At 40.0% G+C, this 22589-nt stretch overlaps 1 protein-coding gene across 7 annotated transcripts; it reads right to left on the bottom strand.

Annotated features, from left to right (window-relative positions):
- Positions 1-966: 966 nt before the first annotated feature.
- On the bottom strand, positions 967-22160 carry CCDC66 (coiled-coil domain containing 66). 7 transcript variants are annotated; one of them, XM_039734362.1, is made up of 19 exons: positions 22077-22159; positions 21204-21268; positions 20289-20311; positions 19013-19430; positions 18031-18166; positions 17756-17859; positions 16697-16815; positions 15766-15942; positions 14860-14991; positions 12585-12835; positions 12150-12234; positions 11194-11355; positions 9619-9766; positions 9069-9152; positions 8076-8554; positions 7091-7128; positions 6620-6828; positions 5957-6084; positions 967-1366 (listed from the first exon to the last, which is right to left on the bottom strand). In XM_039734362.1, exons 1-19 carry the CDS (start codon positions 22085-22087, stop codon positions 1286-1288), a joined length of 2850 nt encoding a protein of 949 aa, XP_039590296.1. In that variant the 5' UTR covers positions 22088-22159; the 3' UTR covers positions 967-1285. The 7 variants fall into 7 exon arrangements, 6 of the variants coding, with proteins under 6 accessions (XP_039590296.1, XP_039590298.1, XP_039590297.1 ...); XM_039734364.1 differs by having other exon boundaries at positions 9069-9128; XM_039734363.1 differs by having other exon boundaries at positions 9622-9766.
- Between the last annotated feature and the right edge of the window lie 429 nt (positions 22161-22589).

Below are 22589 nucleotides of genomic sequence, written 5' to 3'. Positions count from 1 at the left end.
GTTTTTACATTGTTTGCAAAGTGCTTGAGGAGCACCCAAGCCTGGTTTCATGCACAGCAGTTATCTGTGTCTCACTTGCTGTTCTGTGCCACTGCAGAGTCCTCCCAGCTTTTATCTGGCCACTGTGATTACTGGAGTGAGAAAAGGACAGAAGTGGATTTAATGACTGTGGGAATTCAGTTTGCATCAGAAAAACCTCAATCCTCTCCCACTTCAGCTTAATGACTCCTGGGGCTTTCAGGCTTTTTTTTTTTTTTTGTAAATTTGGTTTTGTTTGTTTGTTTTGTGAACTAGCACTGGGGTAAGTACAGTTTTATCTGTTTCTTAATCCTGTCTTTTAACTTTCACATTGCTGAGTTACCAGCCTTTTCCCCTCAGCGATTCTCTCATTTTGTTGTGCCTCAGGCTTCCCCAGGCAGCAGCTGTGGAGTTGCTGCATTGCTCACTTTGCTGAGACTCCTGGCTTTTGGTGCTCATCTTCAGGTCCTCCAAAGTCCTGTGTTTGGGGGACTTCTGGTTGTAATTTGATTTTAGTGCTTTTCTCTGGGATGTTCTGTTTGGTACCAGGTGAGTGTTTGAAATTCACAAAATCTCTAAATCCACAAAATTAGTTGGGAGAAAATTATTGGTTAAAAAGTGCAGTTTTTAAAAAACAAGCAAAACCCATAGACTTTTGCCTAGAGTTGATTCTTTCCCTCTACAAACAGTGGATTGATTTATTCAAGTTAAGAACCAGTACCAGACTAGTGTAAAACTTCTTAGCCTCCCCCAAGCATGGCAAGTAATTTTTTTGAAAAACAGAACTGCCTTTTTTCAATGAATTGTACCAGATTGTGTGATGAACTGTGGTCTTAGAATCTGGGAGTACTTGACTTGATATTCACTGTATAAGGCTGAAAGGTGGCTGAATATTGAAATACAGGCAGTTTTGTATAGTTAAAATACCAACAAAGAGAACTAAAGCCATTCAGAATGCATCTTAATCTTTTTATTTATCAAAATTCACACACTGAGTTCTATAAAAACCCATATAACAGTTTACTTCCATGTTTTTGGTAGTTTATATTAAATTGACACTTGTCTTCAAGTAGCATGAAAATCATTCTAAACAGACAAACCATCATGAGTTTAAATATCTTCAATATAAAATGTAATGACCCTGTAGTCTATCAAAATTCTCATAATTTAATTTTCATAAAAAAGCTAGAGGTGGTTTGTAATTAATTACAGTAGCAAAATGCTGTGCATTTCCATATTAAGGATTCAGAACATTCATATGCACCTCTCAGAACGGTGGCATGAAGTTCTCTTGAGCTACAGTGGGAATCAAAGTGTTCTCCAACTCCTTCTGCTTCTGCAGGAGGCCCTGAAATAAATACAAATGTGAATGTTCTGTGTTCTCATGCAGCATCATTGCTTCACAGTTAAAAACAATCTCCCTGTTAAGGCCCAATGGTTTTTAAGTACACAACTTCAGAAAAAACAGTAAAGCCTCACAGACTCAGGGAAGAGGGAACTTCTGCAGCAGCCTTTGAAGTGGGACTGGAGTGGAAGCCAGGCCAGTTTCCAGGGATGACCATGCAGAGGAAAAAAGGACTTTTCCACTGTATGAAATGGAACTTTCTCATCCCTTTGTGCACTGTCTCTGCATTTGCAGGACTGTAGTGAATTCCTGAATGAAGCAGAACCCAAAACCTGCTGGGCATTGGCTTTTAGCCTTAACACAAACAATACCCTTCAGAGCCAGGCCATGGGACCAGAGCAGTGTCTGACATTCCAGGAGACACAGATTACCTGTCAAAAGGTTTGAGCTTCCTGCTGTGTCAATGCTTCTTGTAAGTACTGATAACAGAGAAAACCTGTCACAAAAAAACCTCCTGGAACTCTACCCCTGTCTATCAAGTCATACATGACAGAACTATGACAAGTATGTGCATAAATTAAAATAAGTTTTTTACTGTAATTTACAGGATCATATATATTGATACATCTGGCCCTTGCTCTCCATCTATTTAGACTTATCAGCAATAATTTGATACTGTAGAAGTTTGGTTTTTTAAAAAAGAAAAGGTAATTCTTTTTCTCAGTTACAAGGCCTTTCTCAAAGATAAGAGTTACAGGCTGCTGGCATAGCTCAGGACAGACCTAATGCAAGGCAGCAGCTCCTACAGCAATTTAGACAGAGATTCCTGGTGGCACCAAAGGAAAGTCAGCAAAGCAGCCTGTAAGACTTCACTTTGGCTCCTTCTAAGGCAGCAGCTGCCTACTTTCAATCACTTGATGAATTGCTTTCTAATTAATCAACAGGATCTGCTTATTTCTATTAATGGGTCAGTGTTTTCAGTCTCTGTGTCAATAATTAGTATTTTTGCAGAGCATTTTTTTGCATTTTTGTGACATGCATTTTTGCATGTTTATAAAATAAGTTATAAAATAAACTGCCCTAAATAGACCAAGAGCTGAGGAACAAGTAACCCTGGAAGTTGGCAGCCGAGTGTTTATCAGAAGGGTTGCACAGGTACTGGAAAGGGGCTCAGCAATGGGAAATAGCTCCCCAGGGAGCCGTGGGGGTGTGTCCCCACCCAGCTATTGTCACCTGCACCCTTGGCAGTGCTGCTGCCTCAGGAACAATGGGGTGCTCTGGTAGTACTGACCTGGGGGTGAGTCCTCTTTCTTAATCTTTGTCCCTTCTATGTCACAAATAATTCACTTTGCTCGGCTTATCCACTGACTTTTGATTGAGTGAGGAAAGAGAGTCTGTTGCTAGTTCCTACACCTGCTGTGACCTGAGGCACAGGGAGAGATTTGCTGTCTTGTAGCAAATGCAGTGACAGACACCCTCCCTCCTCTTTTCCCTGGCTCAGCCAGTCCCACTGGGCTCTTGCTGCACCAGCCCAGCTGAATTTATCACTGGCTCCGTGTGGAGTTCAAAGAGTAAAGACTGGTTGAAATTATGTGACTATTATGTGAATTCCCCCAAACAAAACAATGGCTACATATGTTGTAAATGTAGATATGTATGTATGTAGACTGAAACTGTAAAGCCACTCTATATATATGTATATAAATGTAGAAGAGCAAGACTAGATTCTCTTCTGAAACAAAAAACTCAGTTTTTTGTATTTCAGACAAAATCCTGCCTATTCATACTTTCTCAGTGAAATAACTGATGCAGAACAGGTGTCATCTGTACATCAGGAGGAGTACAATACTTTGGCACACAAGGTGTACTGAATTGAACAGCTCATGTCCTGAATGCCTTCTGCAGCTGGCAGGGTATTTAAAAAGGAACTCAACATGTTTTAAGTTAACTCTCTTGCAGAACCAAGATCTACTGAAAGACTAACCTGTTACTTTTTAGCCACTGCAAAATTGACTGTAAGTTCATGTGGCTTCACTGAGCTTGCCAACTTTAACCTGTTTACATAACCAGGGTTTTTGTAGCCTCAGCAAGCACATGGACCAAGCTGTACCTTGAATCTGGCTTCACTCAACAAAATGCCACTGGTAAGTGAAGTGAAATACAGAACATGGACTTGTCTCAGCAAGGTGAAGCAGTAGGACCTGGGGGCTGGCGACTGCAAACTGTAACTGCTTCCCAAGGAGGCACCCAGCCCTATGCTAGGAGTGATAACTGCAGCTGCTTCCCAAACAAGGACCTGGCCCTGGCCAGCTGGAAGTGATAATGAGTGGAAAACTCCCAAAGTACCAGCAGAAAACAGTGCAGATGCAAAGTCATAGGTTCTGCTAGAACAGATAAGGAACTAGAGTGTAATCAGTGAAATGGGTATAGGTGGCCCATAAGTCTAACATGAAGATCTCTGTGTAGAGAAGGAAGATGTAGTTATTTGTGTTAGTTAGATTGGAATGGTGTGTTGTATTTGTAAGCTGAAGATAAGAAAACCACAAGTTATGTAAGGCCCCAACCCCCAGATCTGGGACTCCAAGATAAGTAAGTGGCAGGGATTGGTGTCAGATTTGTACAAAAGGTGGTGTGAGATGAACAGTAGGGGGATGTGCAGATGGGTGTGCTGACCCCTGCATGCCCCTGGCACCAGTAAAAGTGTCTTCACTTTACAGTACCTGCTGGGGAGTAGATTCCTTTGGATCAGAAGCCAAAATACTTAAAAGCTGTAGTTATTCAACAAAGATGTTAATGAGCAGTGGGGAAGACCAGATCCAGTGAAACCAATGTAGAAGGTGTTAGAAACTGACAGCCTTTCAGTGTTCTTGGGTCACAACTTTCCTTACTGACCCAGGGAGAGTCATCAGCCTTTTTTTGCACAGGGAGTTTACCTACCACTGAAGGACTGTGGGTATGTTATAAATGGCTCTGGAGTAGTTGGCTTGTGCTACAATTTATTTGCTTTAATTATTAAATTGTCATTGTTTGCAAATAATTATTGAAAGTTTTAAACTGCTTTTCTTAACATTTGTAATCATTTGTGGGCAGTGTAACAGGGAAAACAAGGCTTTCACAAGATGAAAGTGAGCTTGCAAAAGAAGTATTTTAAGATATGTTGGCTATTGCAAAATGTACATCTAAGATAGCATAAGGTGGAGAGCAGAAGACCCTAAAAGGAAAACTACCAAGCCTAAAAGTGGCATCCAAAGACCACCCTAGACTGTTGACATCTGCAACTATTGAATTGTGCAAATGCTGCAAAACTTTGAAGCAAGATTGTAATCAATGAGCCCCAAATAAATCTCCAGGCATTTGAGGAAGTAATGCAACTGTAACAGTATAAAAGACTGTAAGCTGAGGAAGTGGGTGTGCCACTAGCTTTGCCAAGCACCCAGGCCTGTAACTTTTGCTTTATCCCTTAATCACTTATTGAAACTCTTAAAAATTTAAGGGGGCTTCATTTCTCACAGTGTACATTGCAGTGCTTCTGTCTTTCTAAAGCACAACAGGTAGTCAACAGCCTCAAGTACTGTTAATTTTGTTTTGCTTCACTGTCAGATTTTCTTCCCTTTGATTATTTATGAAATTTTCCTCTCTGAAGGCAGAGAAAAATCCTGTTGCTAGCAGTGAGGTACATTTAGTTTGGATCCATTCAAAAGCAAGGGAAGATAGTGGTACATGTTTATTTTCAGCTTCTTCACAAGGAAAAGACAAGCCTGAAGGAAATACTTTTTTGTCTTGCAGGTCTGTCAGGCCATTTAGATGCATAAAGGAGAATGCTCATGTGCATGTCCAGACCTGTGGCTCCAGTGGCTGTGGCCACACCTTGCAGCCAACAGGTGTAGGATCCAGTTCACTCAGGCTTTGATACCCAGATGCCATTACCAGTGCCTGACTACAGAGAGAACAATGCACACAAACACACAGCCTTTTATCTCAGGAGCTCGTGTGTCTGTGGCATTAAGCTAATTTTCATTTTGTTTTCAGAAAACCTGTCTGATTGACAAATCCTGAGTTTTCTTTTTACATGCTAACAAGTAGCAGCTGTCTTGGAAGGATTTTTTAAGTGTTAATACTTCCAGTTTGCAAATTCCAGTATTTTTCCAGGCCTGACATGACACCACCCCACCAACCCCACTGTTCTGTCCTAACCTGGGAACAACAGAGGGGAAACCTCATGAACAAGGTTCTAGTGCTGTGTTAAAACTCTGTTCTTTTGAAACTGATACATTCTTTATAAACAACCCTAACCACAGAAACCTGGACACCAAACAAAGTAATTTCTCTTGGTTTCAAGTTTCAGGCACTTCACTGTTTCAGAGCTGATTTAAGGACTAAGGAGTCCATATTCTCTCTCTAAGGACTGTCCAAAGATGGAAGCAACACGTGAAAAACAAAATTAATAAAATGGAACAAAGTAGAGGACAGGGCCCAAAATACAAATCAAATTATGGAAACAGAATTAAAGACAATGATGTGATAATTTTTACTTCAGTATACATATATATATATAGATACACATGCACAGTTAGCCAATAAATTTATGCTTACCTGTCGTAATTTTGACAATCCTTTGAGAATTTCTTGTTGTCTCTCTCTGATTGTAACTGCATCAGGATTTAGAAGAGGATCTCTAACATGATCTGAGCTAAAAATCTGTCGTGGCATTTGGTAAGAATCTAAAAGTAAACATATATCAAATCAGTTCATGAAACTCTATATTAATTTCCTTTTAATTTTGAAGCAGCAGATTTTGAAAGTTTATGAAAATCAGGGGTTGGCTGCTATCAAGATTGTAATCTCTATTTTTAAGTTAAATAACATTTAAGAGTCCTAAACCAATCTATAAAGTAAAGCAAGAAAGTGCAGTCATACTTGGTGAAAGGTAAACAAACAAAAAATTGATAACATATTTATTAAGTCAAATAACACTTAGAGTCCTAAACCAATCTATAAAGTAAAGCAGAAAGTGCAGTCATACTTTGTGAAAGGTAAACAAACAAAAAATTGAGAACATATTTGTTGCTTTGCTGATTTTCTAAAACTTTGTTGTTTGATTTTTTTTTAAGACTGAATATAATTGGGTTGCACAGCCCTCCTGTGCGCTGCTGTGGCACAGAGAGGTGACTGCACAGCTCAGCAAGAAGCAGCTGGGGGTGAGCTCAGGCAGCAGCAGTGCAGGGGAAGGTTGGGCTCTCCGGGCTCCGGCAGTACCGTGCGGGTGGCCGGGCGCTGCCCCGGCGGGGAGGCAGAAAACCTCGCGGGTGCGCACGAAGGGCACGAACTGCGGCGCCGGGGGAGGAGCCCGGGCATCCTTCTCTCTTCCACTGAGCTGGCCGTGCAGCGGGAAAGGAGAAGCTTGGATCTGTCCTTGTGCTTGGAGGAATCTGTTCCTAACTGCTGGGACGGGTGGTGATTCAGATCTGCAGGGAACAATGGAAGTTAAAGCTCAAATAATACTTCAGTAATGTGATCTTCTCAAATAACAGAGACTAAGAATCTTTAAAGGACAAGATTTTTGGTTATTTATTCTGCTTTTTTACCTGCAATCTGTATGGTCTTGTGTGTTTTTAATAGCAGACAATTAGATATATCTAAATTCTTTTAAAAAATGAGGAAACAAAAGCAAGGACATTTTAGCAATAATGTATTCCTACATTTCATTATGGCAGAGTATTGACATACCTTTCTTCATTCAAGTGATTCTTATGAAATTTTTCTTCCTAGGAGAAAACCAAAGAAGTCAAAAGTAAAACAAAAAATCTCCACGTTTTTTATATTAAAAGCTTTGATTTTTCAGAGAAAGTTTGTTCTGAAATTCCAAAAGGACTTGTTTGACCTGGGTTCAGAAGAAGGGTATTTATCAAAGATTTACATTTAAGAGACTTGTAGTGCCCATTAAATAAAGCAACAAATTACAGGAGTATTTACTCCAAGTTTCTGTCTTTGGCAGCTCTAAGCACTATCAAAAATATTATGTCTACTCTCCTGTCCTTGGAACATAGGGATTTACAAACTTGAAAGGTTCAATCCAAGATATTAAAGGAAAGGTCCAGAGTTTTGTTATTTGAAGGTGTGAGAGAGGTGTTTATTACATACAGAGAGTGAACAAGTGAGAGAGGGCAAAAGAGAAGCCAAAAATATATTTGATAGCATTTTCTTCAAAATACTTTTTTCCAGCCACAAGCTCTACTGATATAATGCTTCCTGCAAATGGAGAATTATTCCACTAAGAAGGATGCATTTCTGTGGCAATGGAGCACATCCCCAGTAGTCCATATTCTTTGCAGAAATAAACATTGTTTTCTTGAGCAGGTGCTGCTGTACCTCACGTGTCAGCACAACACAATGACTGGACACAAAAGAGCAAGTCAGTGATGTCACTGTGTCCTGCACACTGCTTGCATTTGAGCTCTCTGTTTATATCATGAATCAGTGTCAGTGAAAAGGAATCAACACTTTGGAACACTGAAATAACAGTAAAAACTCAGTCACAAAATCTCAGTATGTTCTTCTGCTCCTGATGAACAACAGAGTGCTGACACAAGGATGAGCAATAGGAGAACTTCAGTGCTCCAGTTACATAACTGAATTCCCACTCAGGTAAAACTATGAGGAACAAGAGTTTTAAAAACACATCATTGCTCCCAAAGGCCAGACAGTGACCCACCTTTCTGCCTCTGTGGCCCTTTTTCCTCACAGCTGTTTCCTCCCGAGGTGAGAGGGACCTGGCTGAGTGCCCCCCTCTCCTTGCACTCAGCTGCCCAGGGCTGTTCCTTTCCACCAGCTGCAGCAGCTCCATTTGCCGGCGCACCTTGTTCTCCTCCCTCTGTTTCTGCAGGGGCTCAGGGTACCTTTCTGAAGCTGGAATGTATCTTTTCCCAGGCTTGTTTATGTTCCAGTCAGGTCTTTTGCTGTGTTTTTCTGAAGATTTAATGTGTCTTTCTTTTCTTGCATATTGTTCATATAGGTCACTGTAAATACCACCAGTCCCTTTTCCTGGAAGTTTATTTTTATCCATATGCTGCATTTCCTTCTGGTATTTTTTGCTGTTAGAGATTTCTTTATATTCTATGGAAATATCAGGTGATTCACAATATGCAGTTCTTTCCTCAGCTGACCCTGTGTATGCTGAAGTATTAAAGCAATCTAAAAAAAAAAAAAAAATTATTTTAACTCCACGTCTGAGCTATTCAAATTACTTGGTTGACTTTTGCAAATGTATCAATCTACCATTACTTATTTTACTTTAAAAATGGCTGCTACAGGTTTATAATGTTTTTTTACTCTTTTTTCTTCTGTGGAAGACAGATAGGACCAGTAGAAGGTAACTCAGAGAGGAAGGGGTAAAACACAGAAGACTGGAGATCCAAATCAAGTAACCTTAAAATTTGGAGCTCCGTGGCTTGTGACCCTTAATTGACACAGTATTTCAGCCTATGGTATTTGTAACTGGTAAGTAACAACTATACAGAAATATCATTTATTTAGAAGAATAAATAGAGGAATAAAGTGGTACACTGTGACAGACAAACATGACTGTGTCTGTGCAGGTATTCCTTTCTAGCTTTATTCCCTGTGAGCGTCAGTGATTTGGCTCAGTTTGACAAACACCCCCCTGGCAGTGTGGAGGTCCCAGAGTGGCTCAGTGGGGGCTCTGTACCTGTCTGCACCGCCGTGTCCTTCCGAGGGGAGGCCTGCTGCCCAGGGGGGCCCTCCACACCTGCAGGGAAAGCAGCACTTTGTGCTGAAATGACAAAATAACAGTTGTCTAACTCTCTATCACCTGAAAATGGTAGAGTTGTTTCCATTTAGTAACCTATGTTCAATTTAAACTATGTTACAGAGGTATCAGACTGTTGTAGTTTAGAGCTCAAAGCAATACTGAGAACTCTGGTGCAAATTCCAATACTCTCCCTCTTCCACTGGAAATCTGACAGCACACAGGTCTGAATATTCCTGTGCATTCCTACCAATATCTCTGCATTTCTTCCTTTATGTAATACAGTATTTGGAAATTACTAAAACACAATATTCTCCATAGGAGTTAACACTGAGATTTATTTGAAAGGTAAATAAATTGTAATGAAACTTGGTTTGTGACCCAAATGCAGACAGGGAAACAAAAACAAAAAAAATCACCCCAATCCCAGAAACAACTCACTTTCAACGACCAAAGGAACAGGAAAACTGAGTGTGAGACTAATACTTGCCACCACCAAGACTGTTCTGAAGTTCTGAAATATCATGTGCCTTCTGAGCCAAGTCTGGAATGTGCTGGTCTTGTTTTGATCCCTGGGCTAATTCCTGAGCTTTCTCCACTGTCTGATAAAGCTCTTTGGCTTTAAGAGTTGCAAGCTCCTAAAAAAAAAAAAAAAAAAAAAGTAAGTATGTGATTATTTATTTTGAGAATAATATCAGCTGGATTATTTAATGACCATATAATCCTCAAGGTTTATATGTATTTTTATTTAAGGAAAGTATTTTTTTTCAAAACTAAAACTAGTTAAGTACAGTATGTAACCTATAATTTCTATGATTATAAGTTTAGAACCTCTGCTGTACTAATGAAAGCTCTTCAGTCTTAGCATTAACAAATGAGCATTTATATCCTTCAAGTTATCTGAATATTTACTTCCCTTCTAATAAATTCCTGTTTTTCTAGATGCCATCTGATGTCAGCCATCTGTGACTTCCTGTAACATGTGGTTTAATAAAATGAAAGGAGCCCAAATAAAAATAATAAACCCCACTCCTACTTGCACAGGAAGGAGACAGCACAAGCTCCCCAGCAAATGTCAGGGGGTTACAGTTCCCTGACTCAGGGGGTTCAAGGAGCAGGAGACTTGGCAAGGAAAATCTCATTTCCCAACTGCTATTAGCAGCTGATCCCACTCCCTCCTGCCTTTGCAGTTGGAAAGAACAACTGGTGCTGTGACATGTTTCAAGGAGCTGAGCAATCACAGGGGATGACTTTCCCCATGTTGAACCAGTCTGTTTAAGCATCTACAGGCAGATGCCACACACTTCATCCAGAAAATGCAGAGAAACCAGGAATCCACATTTCTGCAGGCTTTGGAGACTGTTTCTGGAATCACCTTGTCTTATGACACCATGGAATCTGCTACTGCTCCAAAGAGGAAACAAACAGTAGTAATAATTCTACTGTGCCAGAAGGAAGAACAAAACATCAGACCAAGTGTTTAACCTTCCACAGGGTTAAAGGAGAGATAGAAATGCAAAATCTGTATTTACCAAAGGTCAAAATGTACCTTTGGTTTAACTTTTATATGAAAGCACTGTGTAAAGCTCAGCAACAGCTATGCAGGGGAAGGATGGAGAACTTGAATGACTTTTAAAATGCCTTTTCCAGACTATATCCTAAATCTTTAATTCAGACTGAAAGCACATTCACTTGGATCAACTTCATGGTACTGAAGCACCTTAAAAGCATCAAGTTACCAATAACAACACATGGACCACATGCTTCAAGGTATTTTTTAATTTTAAATTTGCATTTTAAAATGGATGTTCCTGCACTATTTACAACTACATTTCTGGTTTTGCCAGTTCTTATAATTTCTCTTCCTGAAAAGGCCCTTGTTCAAAAAAAAGAACCTGGCCTTATTCTTGTATGGTGTTGTATATTTATCAAGAAAGTCTACATTTTGGATAGCTTTCATTTTCAAAATGACGAGCAAAATTTTGCAAGTGAGGAACAAGAACTATTTTCCTCAAAATTCAGTGTTATCACTGACTATCTGCATTAAAGATAATGCAAACCCCACCTCCTTTTGCTTTTGTTTCAGCATTTCTTCTTCAAACTGTTTCTGCAGTTGTGCTTTTTCTCGTGCCAGGCGCAGTTCTTCCTGTTGCTCTTCCCATTTTCTCTGCTCTTCCTCCAGTTGTTTCTGCTTCCGTTTTTCTTCCACCTGAGCCATTATTGCTTTCTGGCAGGATCAGAAAAAAAAAGGACAAAGTAAAAGATAGAACATTAACCTATTGTAAGGTATTTATTAATGTATTTTGGTATATGTGTAGGATTGGATTTGGACAAGTGAAAAAAAACCCCAAAACTGAAGACAATTTATTTTAAATATTCCTGGTTTTGTTTCTGGAAAACCACCACCCAGTTGAGCAGTCTGAAATACTCAGATAGAAAAAAGGAGCTTTTTATGTTGTAGAAAATACTTTTTTTTTTCTTGTAAAGAGATGAAGGTCTGATTTTCACCTTATTGGTGAAAAAGCTCCTGGTAATCCAGCAGAGTAACAGTGTGACCAGAACAGTCTCTATATTTATATTGAGACTTCTTCACACCGTGCTAGAGACACACCAGCACAGAGACACACATTGCTACAGAGGTTAGGTAAATGGTAGTGAAGTAGATAAAAAACTAAAGGTTCACGGAGTGGGAATCTGTAAATATCAGATTTTTCCTCCTTATAAGAGTGGAGACTGAAGAAAAATGCACACAAACCTGCTAGAGCTCTAAGGACTGAAGTGTGCCTTTTTTAGAGGCAGGAATTCAGTAACAGAAGTGCAATAATCTTGTGCAAATATTGAAAGAGAATTGTAGAGTCTGACTGAAGGGAACACTGCCAAACAATGCCCATGTCATCTAAAGCGTAAAAGTCAAGTGCCTCCCTGGGTTCTGGTATTAAATCTCATGTTTTATTCGTGAGACATTACCTTTCATCCTTTCTGCTTATTGAACAAGTGTGAGGCTTTAAAAGCCAAGTGTACCTGATGTTCCAACTGCTTCTGCCTCCTCCTGTCCCTCTCCTCGATCTGTGCAGGGTCCAGCAGAGCCGTCATGGAACGGAGGAAACTGAACACAGGCACATGTCAGTGTTTCTAATCATGAGAAATAATCCTTCAGCCTTTCTTAACTAGAATCAGCTAGACTGCATTTTCATATTGAGGTTATTCTGTTAATTATAAATTAATATATAAATTAATTCATAGATTAGGAAAGCCTTTTCATTAGAAAAAAAGTAAGGTTATTTGCAGTAAATTTCATTAATAAATATTGGCAACACTTTTGTCTTTCAACAGTGAAACAACAGGTATTTGAAAATAAAAACCTAAAAGCCAAAAGAATGTAAAGGATTTTTTTTCTGAGGCGGTACCTTAAACGTACTGGCTGAGAATATAATTACCCTTACAAAGCTCACTCACCTGACTCTCTGACTTTGTTCCAAAGCACCATTTTTAGCAGCTTTTTCTGCAGTTCCTATCTGCAAGGGCATGAGGTTGCCTAAAGCTGCAGGGGACAAAGGGGGAATGAAAGCAGTCGGGTCCTTGGGGTCAGGTGACAAGGAAAGACTTTCAGGCTTTCTGTGCATTCCATTTAAGCAGTGTTGTGCATTAGCATTAAAGTGCTTCTTAAAAGAATCAAAATGCATTTCCCATCTGTCATGCTCTTCTGCCTAAATAAGTATCAAGCAACAACAACAACAGAAAAAAAAGAAAAAAAAGACAAGAAAAAAAAAGAAAATGCATTCAGTTACACTGTGTCTACAAGGTGTAATGTGTGGTTAATAAAACAGACAATACACTTTTTGTACACCAGGAACATTTGAAAAGCTACAATGCAGACAGCAGTTAATTCCTCAAGTGAGAAGACAATTAAAATGCAAGTCAAATCACAGATTATAATGCTGATCCATACCTGTGATAATATAGGGATAAAATGTTTCTAAAATCATGGGATATTCAGGGGATTTGGAAAGAAAGGTTGGGCCTGGTGGACCCTGGGAAAATATTAGGGTAGGCCCTGGGAAAATGTAAGGCTGTACTGGATCATGTGAAACTGCACCTGTATAACCATTTAATGACTATGATAAATGATATGATTGTTAAATGTGATGATTGTTTGGTAATTGGATATAATTATTGTTTAATCGCAATAGGAATCATGAGAAATTATGTTTGGGGGGTTTGATGGAAATTACAAGAATCCACGCTTGATGAAATTAATGTATACAACAGAACAATATAAGTTTAATAATGAATATGTATTTATATAATGATAAGTGTATAAAAACGTGTTCATCCTGAACCTATGTGGGAGTCAGATTTTTGTCTGTACCCCTGGCACCCAGAGCTCTTCAGTAAAAGCACCTGCATTTAATCATTCTGTGATTGTGTGTTTCTGAATGCCAACACCTGGTCAGCACAAACATACTGCTATTTCATTTTCATGGAAGAAAGGAAAGGGTCACTCCCTGGTGCCTGCAGCCCTTTCCACAGCACACCTATCCAATTAACAACAAGGCAGCTAATGAAGGAACATATCCCAGCTGTGTTCCCTTCACAGTTAAAAACTCCATTTACACAAGAAGCTTGATCCCCTCAGCACCTCAGGAAAAGACAAAACTGTTGTGTGCAGGTCTGTAACCACCCCTGTGCAGCAAGGTTGGCTTTGGGGGGTAAAGAAATGTAAGGCTATTTTCTTCCTTACTTTCTGGAAAAGTGCTTGCTTTTAAACTTCTTTATAGCTGTATGAGTGTGTATGTGTATTAAAAAAAATAATTTCTAGAACCAGGATTTTGCCATTGCTGTGACGCATTGTACTCGCTTTCTCTTTTCTTACCTCCTGTAGTCTACACAAATTTTCTTTTTCCAAAGCATCTAGCCATGGCCTCTACAGCACCTTGCAAACCCAAATTCTTCTACATATGGTGGAAAAGAGAGAGAAACTACTAGTGTTGGAAACAACATAACTTGTACATTTTTATTTTGTCTGTCTAGTTAGGCTTGACTTGGCCTTGGGGAAAGGAATTTTCTTGACATTTTTAGGAGATCTAAAGAAGGTCTTTAGCATCGCTCTAAGGAGATGGGCTGAACATAGGAACAGACTAGGAGTAGCCCAAAGATATCCAGAAAGATAAAAGGGCCATCAACGGAACATCATCAAAACATTAGTGGCCATCTAAAAAACATCTACCCTCAGATGCAGCCTTTGGCAGAATTGGAGACATCTGGTAAGAATGAAAATCTAATTAACACTGTGGAGGCAAGGAGATTAGGATCCTTGGGAAACTGAATACTGGGGATTGCTCAACTCTAGCCCAATTAATCTAAAAACAGTTCACCTCTACGGATTTTGACTGTATAAAGTTTGGGGGAAAATCCTGTAAAAACATATGTTTGGAACATTTTCTTTGGCACATCCCGGCCAGAAAATAGAGTAATGCCTGATTCTCTCTCACTTCAAATGCAGTGCTAGAGAGTTTTACTTTCTCCCCGATTTTCACTGTCTCCATCCCTGCAGCAAGCCCTCAAACACATCACTGAAATACTGAACAGCCACTGGCTCAATGTTCAGTAAGTGCATCCCTAGGGTGAAAACCTAGACATGCTACACAAAATTCCATCTTTGTTGCCACTTCACTAATTTAATTTTTTATTTCTTAAAACAAAAATAAAGACTTCTCTAAACCACAGATACCTTTGATAAATTACGTTTTTCTTCTAATTTTCGTAGTTTGGCTTCTTCCTTCTGCTTGTCCAACTCTTCAAGCCACTTCTTCTGTTGCTCTTGTTTCAGAGCACTAAAAGGTCGCTCCTGTAGCACAGCTTCCTGAAATAAGATAACTGCTAGTTCTTCTACAAAAAATTAACTATCTTCTCCAGTCACATAATAAGGACTTGGCAGAAAGCTCTGCCTTCAGCTGGTGAGCAAAACTGGGTCTTTCTCTAGCACGATAAAAGGATGTGACTTTGTAACTGTAGCAAGTATCTGACTGCTAATAGAAAGATGAATTCTGAATACTACTGTAAGTTAAACCATCAGCCTCTCACTCCAGAAAACCCTACTTATTTGTATCATGAACAGAAATCCCTTTTTCTTCCTGTGGTTCACTGCTCAGTCTATGTTCCAGGCAGATTCAGCACCACAATCTAATTAGCAGTGATCTGTCTCAACTTAAGGAGCTGCCATCTTCATTCTTCTGTTTCTGCTTAAGGGATCTCAGTATTATTTAACAAGCTCCAGTGGCACTGAGAACTTCCAGTGCCATCTGACAAAAAACTCTCTTCAATCACTGCCTACCAGCCATAATTTAAGACCTACTTCTTGAATCTTCTGCCATTAATATAATTTATTTTATATATTTCCACTTCTCTATTTCTTCAGCACATACTTAAAAACTAATTAATACAGCATGTCACACCTCTAGTACTATTCTTCACATCAGCCTTGAAAGATGTGCTGTCTTCAAAACACTGACGTTTTCATATTTATACACAGCAAAAAGGCCTAAGGAATTTTTCTGGTTTAAAAGAACTTATTGAGACAAACATTTGCTGTTAACAAATAAGTAAAAATACCCTGCATGCAGTTAAAAGATCTTACCCTGAAAGCCAATGCTGTGCAACTGCCAGCTGGAAAGTCAGAAGGACTGAAATCAGAAGACTGCCCACCTGGAGCTCTTGGAACATTCAGTGCAACTCCATCAGCCTCTGTGGCTGAAGCAGCTGTACAGGCAGAGTTCTCCTCAGTGCCATGACCTGAGTCAGCTGGAAGCACTGTCTGCAAACAAAGGGACCATTTTAAGACTTATTCAGTTCACCTGTTCTGTTTGTCAACAAAATTATACTTCTAGAAGCGCTGTTCATTAAAACCTCGGCCCAAAATTGTAACTAAGCATCTTTTATCCACCATTTATAATTTATGTAAATTGAAACAAATTCTTATAGGACAGAGTCAAAACTTTGCTAGGAATGCTGAATGTGCCACAAAAAAGTGCATGTTGCTTTTGCTGAAAGAAATTACAGTAGATGCAACCCTACCTTCTGTTTAACAGCAATAAATTTCACTGGAGAAGTCTCTTGTAAAATACATTTATCTAATACACTGGTTTCAGAATTAGAGCTTTTTTAGAAGCTAGATGTCATATTGGCTATGCTTATTATGTAAGCCATCAAATATATGTGACAGCTCATGAACAATGTATCTAATTATATAGCCAGGAATTACATTTGAGACTATTCTCTCAAACAGAACAAGAAAAGATTTATACTTCTTAGTCAGGAATCCAAATGGAGGGACAGGAAAGGGTTGTTTCTGCTATAAGGATCTTAGGCTGTAAAGTTATGACCTGGAGCAACAAGTAAGTGTGGGCCAGGGTGCTGCAGCAATTCATGCCCTGAGAAGGCTCAAAGCACCACCAATATTGGATTCTAGAGGATTTGTACAGAAAAGAAAATCTTCTATGAATTAGAAGTTAAACTGTTCTACATCAGTGCTGTGCAAACTGAGCTCTTTTGTTTACAGACAGTCTTACCTGCTCTGGGTCAGGTGTTTCCACTTTAGAGGTTTTCTTGCTGCCAAGTTTTGCCCAAAAACAACCCACCTCTCCCTCCAAAGTTTCTTTCAGCTTCTTCTTCAGTGCTACCTGTTCATCTTAAACAAACAAAACCAAACTCTTACTAGAGTTCCTATTGCAAGCATTTAGCAGTTAAAAGAATAAAAAAAGATAGGAATGCATGTCTTCCCTGTCATCTGGACTCTGAAATGGACACGAGTTGTCACCAATCAGTCTGACCAATGCTTCATGACCTTGCTCTTCAGAGCGAAGTGGGCATCTGCCCAGGGATGCAGAGGTAAGTGGGGAGTCTCTGTGGGGAGACTAAAAACCACTGGAGTAACAATTTCCCAGGGAAAACCAACAAATAACCAAGTATATGAACTCTCTGCATTTTGTTACACCAGTCTTGAACAACTTCAATATTATTAAAACCAATGGAGCCACAATGGAAGCTACTGACAATGCAAATTGAAACCAAATGGTCTAAATCCAATTTCAAAACAAAACACAGCACACCTCCATGTGAATCATAAAAAGCTTAATTTGTCAGAGAATTTGCTACTGCATTGAACAGTTTTCATTTCCTCCAGAGATTCCCCTTGATTGGTGATGGGGCTGGACTGCAAACTGTCTCAAGTTCAAATTGCAATTTCATACACTCAGTCATGCTTGTAGGTTGGGGTGATGCTGTTCCCATTAAAAACAAAATGAATTTTTTAATGATAATGGCTGTCAATTACTGTCAGAATGTAACAAAACTGCTGGCAAGTAGCACCCAAAATACAAAGCACAGAAATACATTTGAGATAGTATTTAATTGACAAAGAAGTGTTTCTTGCAAGAATTTATAATCTTTGCATAAACTTTTGAAATTCAAGAATCTTAATCTTTCTTGGAGACTTATTATTTACTTTTCAATTTGCAGCAACTGTACTGATCTAAGTAAATTTAAAAGGGCATGAGGAATACCAAATTTATTGGCATCCTGAGTATAATAAAAATATATCAAAAATGTATTTTATCCATCATAAATACCTAATTCCTTCTTCCATTGGGTCTTTTTAAATTCCAGTAAGGCTTTCTCCCCTTCTCTTTCACCCAAGGTACTAAACAAGTCAGCAGGTTTCCATGAATCCTTTCTACAGAAAAGGAAGGAGGGAAAAGATTTTTATCTAGAAAGCTGATCTGTTAAATTTTAGAGGTAACTTTTTAATTAGTATTTATAAAAAATATTAATGTTATTAAGAACATATGATATAAACCTTTATTGGAGACACAATTTTTGTACACAATAACACAAATGTACCTACATAACATTCTGTCCTGGCTGTGGATGTGCTTCTTGTTTCCTGCCTGAATCAGAGTTTGCTTCATCTGGAACTGGGGACACTTCACAATCTTTTTGGAGTGATGCTATAACATTTTCCTCTGATGCCTCATTAGTAGCTGTGGTAGAACATAAATATATAAAAAGGTATATATAACCACTAAACTTGCTTCAGCTTTGAGTAAATACATTGAGAGCAGCAGAAACTTGCAGATTCCCCACAATTTAACAAAAGTGTTTTCAGCCCTGCTTATAATAGTTAAGGCATGTAAGTTAGACCCTCACAGGGTATTTTTAAAATGCTAGATGTAGCAATCACTTACTCTTGGCTAAGGGCCAGAGTTTGGGACTGTAATTAATTGCAGGATGTCTTATTCTTGGTGCAAAAGCTGACCCCCTCCACACATCCATCAGCAGGAGGAAGGATGCAATAAAGGAAGATAAACAACAGTTCTTACACTTCTGATTGTAAGAACTGGGGAGGGGAAAGGAAAAATACAATTCAACACTGACAGTCCAGTTAGGCTAAAAGACACAAATCCAATTTTGGCCACAGGAAAATGTCAGAACTGCTCTTGAGACACAGAGCAAAGCCTGAACTCTTCACAAACCAGAAGGGCCCTTCTCCTTGGGCAGTGTTACAGTGCAGTTCTATATTTCCCCCACCCAGTGTAAAATGGTTTTTATTTTGCATGGAACAGTGACAATGTTTCTGGCTGGTCTGCTCTTCAGAATACTGGAAATCTAACAGACAGTCTTTTTTACTGTGATAATTCTGAAATGCTTGGCTCTCACAGTAACAATGTCACATTCATAATGACAAATGGTATTTTGTCTGAGACCATTCAACCTAAGTGTAAAATTTCTACAATATGCAAATAACTTGCAGTCGATAATTTCAGGTTAAGCTTTCACATTTTGCTCTGTTTCCATGGAACAAATGCATCCAATGGCTGGTATCTTACCCATTTCCTCTTGCTTTTCATTCTGAGTCTCAGAGATGCTTCTTCCTTCTTTAACAATCATCAAAATCTGTTGAAGCTGTGTTTGTGTTAAACACACCAAACTTTTTAAGTCTTCAGCTGATACATGTGGGGCTTGAGGTTTGTGTTTAGTTTTTTTCACAATGCTAGGATCCTCTGAATCAGGATATCTGCTTGTTTTATCTCTTTGGAAAATCAAAGAGTAACCTTTAGTTGTGGCTTCATGTGAGGAGTGTTTATTAACTTGCAGTTTTTCACCTTTTGTCATTGACAAGCTTGATTCACTCCTTGGTTTTGTTACATTTTCCTGCTTGATACAAGCATTTTGTGTTGGCCTCAAGATGAGTCCAGTGTGCTTTATTCTCAGTGCCTGTTTAGGGGCTCTGGCTTTATTACCCATCTGTTAAAGCAAAAAGATTTCACCATCTATTAAATAAGGAAAAAAATTGTATTTGTACCAAATGAAAACAAGATTGAAGCAACAAGGAAACTAAGTGTCATTTTTTTCTTTTCTGTTCCATCAGTACAAACTCTGTATAAACTAATGAAACATCTTCCCAAGTACCAGGAGAACTTTGGAAGAGGACACAGCATCTGCATGAGTATTTCAAAATAACAGTATGAATAATAACTTTATGTAGCATGACATTTAAAAGAATTAACAAGCATTAATTCTGCTTTACTTTGGTGTTTCTGAATAGGGAACAAGTGTTTCCTAGCTCCACATAGGTACATGTTTTCACCATGCACCCAGCAATATTTCAGTCTTGATTCTTCCACTCTGAGCTAAGTTTTATTCTTTCCAAGGTCCTTGGTGCAAACTTGTAATTATTTCCTTTGTATTTGGGTCTTTTTCTGCTTTTTCTCCTTCCCAAACCCACCCCACTGCAGTTTACTCAGGGACAGCCTGTATGACCAAACTTGAAATTAAACACACTTCACATCTCTATTTTACCAGAATTCCTTTAAGGTCTCTGACAGTTCTGATTTAGATGATTCCCTCTGCTGCTCTAAATTCTTGGCCAAGGAAACTAATGCATTTTCTAAAGGTAAAAATAGTCACAAAACTTTGAATTCATCCTTTTGAACAGCTATTATAAGCCTGCGAAATAACAGAATATCTCAAGTTAAAAGAGACTCAGAAGCACATATTTCTCTTTCATAACTATAATTGTTTCCAAGTATTTATACAGTTCAATTTCTCAAATTTTCTATTAACAAATAGTGAATTTGTGTGTTCCAAAAATTTTACACTTACCTTCATGGCAGGCTTTGATTTATCTTTTGGGAAACAAACACAAACATATGAAAGAAGTATTTAATAACAACTTGTCCCTGAAAAACAATCTTGAGAAATTAGTAAAACATTATAGTAATGTGATTTTTGTAAATTTTGTAAATCTGATTTTTGTAAATCAAGGGGAAAGTACTTTTCCCATATCATCTGCCCTGACTATGCAGAACAGTTGGGAAAAGTAGACTTGTACAGAAATGTATGTCTGACAAATCACAAAGTTGGAATTTATCACAGAGATGTATGCCTGACAAACCACAGAAACAGAATTTATTAACACCTATACTGGAAAAACCTATGTTGATAATTATCTCTTATGGTAGTAGTGAGATTTGGCCTAAATAAACTGCTTATTGAAAATTAAAAATGTTCACCACAAATACTGAAGCTGCTTTAAAAATGTGATTGTAGTGATGTCATGCTGTGTAAATTAAGCTGTTATTGAGCCTCTCATATCCTGGCAAGCAACGTGCTATAAAGTTACAGAAATTATCCAGTCATGCCAGCTGATACACAATAGCACTTAACTTTTTATTTTAATGACAAGCTAAGCAGTGGAGACTATTTGCCAGCTGTTCCCTGGTGCACAGACTACTCATCAACCTACTGCTGAGAATCGAGCTGCTGAGCTTAACTTTTTATTTTAATGACAAGCTAAGCAGTGGAGACTATTTGCCAGCTGTTCCCTGGTGCACAGACTACTCAGAATTCATCATCAACCTACTGCTGAGACTCGAGCTGCTGAAAGAGAGGACTCATAAATAACAATGCACAAACATTCTTCCTAATCTCAGAAACATTTCAGGAAAGCTGGGCTTTATGTCTCTTGGATATTAGGTTTAACTTCAAGAAGCTTTAAAGATTAAATTAAAAAAATACCAGAAGAAGCTAAAATTAGCCTAGGCTTCCCATCCAGCACTTCAGTTTCGAGCTTCAGTCCATCGCTGCAAAAGAGAGAGAGAAATCTGAAATATTAAGTAATCTGATAATGGTAAGATTTGAACATTCATAACAAGAACAATAACTTGTTCCAGATGGTCCTTCACATCCCAAGCTACGTTTTGAGAAGTTACTTAAAACAAAGGAATCAACATGCCTTGAAGAAGGTGTAGTTTTATTGATACTGAAAAAACTACTACAACTCGCCACATCACAAAGTAGATCTTTAACACTCAAGGTGCCACTCCATATCGTGATACAGAGCAATTCGCCTCAAGCATTTAATAATCCAACGCTATGAACTGCACAAATCGCTACCCCAGCCTGCCGGTCACAGAGCGGGGCTGTGCTCTGGGAAGAGTCTCTGGCTGTGCTTCCATGCACAACAATTCACCCTCGCGAGTGGAACGAGCGCTGTTTTAAGCGTTTGGGAGAAGAGAAAAGCGTGGCAGAGTCGATACCCCCGTGCCTTTCTTTGCTCGGTGCGCTGGGGCAATCCAGCATGACGATAAATATCCCTTTATCTCCACGTTTCATTATAAAACGCTAACAGTGAAGAGCCCAGCGCAGTTCGGGCTCGCACGCAGCTCTGTGAGGGGCGCCGCGGTGAGCGGAGCCCGGCCCGGCCCGCTCTGTGCCGCGGGCGCGGAGGGTGCGCGCTGCCCCAGCTCCGCGGAGCCCGTCCCGAGGCCCTCCCGCGGGAAAGATCGCTGGCCCCCGGCTCTATCCCGCAGATCGCTCCCACTCCCTCAGCCGCGCGGGCCCGTCCCTCCCCGAACAGCCGCGTCCCGCCCGGCCCCGCTCGCTCCTTACCCCAGGTTCATGGCGCTGCCCGGCGGCCGCGGAGCTCCGCGGAGCCCCGAGCATCGCCCGCCCTCGGCTCCGCGCCCCGCCGAAGGAGCCGCGCGCCGATTGGCTGCCCGCGGGGGGCCTCCACCAATGGGCACCCGCAGCACTGCGGGGCGGCGCGGCCGGGAGCGCTGGGGGATGGAGTCCCGCAGAGCCCCGGGCCCGGAGCGCCGGGGATGGGTTCTGCACTTGTCTGTCCTGGGGGTCTCGCAGCCCGGCCGAGGGTGCGAAGCAATTGCCGGGCCATTGTCCCCGGCCTGGAGCAGCTGCGGAGGAAGGAGGGAACGCAGGGGAGCGAGGGGCGGGCGGGGGGAGACAGAAGATCGGTGTGGGGAGGGTCCGAGCCGGCCGCTGCCTCGGGTCGGCCGCGCTGCGGGGAACGGCGGCTGCTCGCTCGCGTTTCCATTTAATTATTTCATTTCATTTCATATTGATTTATTTTCTGGTGTGGTTCGGGCAAAGCGGACAAGGTAGGAG

The sequence above is a fragment of the Passer montanus genome, unplaced genomic scaffold (assembly GCF_014805655.1).
Source record: "Passer montanus isolate IOZ18808 unplaced genomic scaffold, ASM1480565v1 scaffold9, whole genome shotgun sequence".
In the NCBI taxonomy this organism is placed as follows: domain Eukaryota; kingdom Metazoa; phylum Chordata; class Aves; order Passeriformes; family Passeridae; genus Passer; species Passer montanus.
This window is presented reverse-complemented; position numbering and strand designations above follow the sequence as displayed.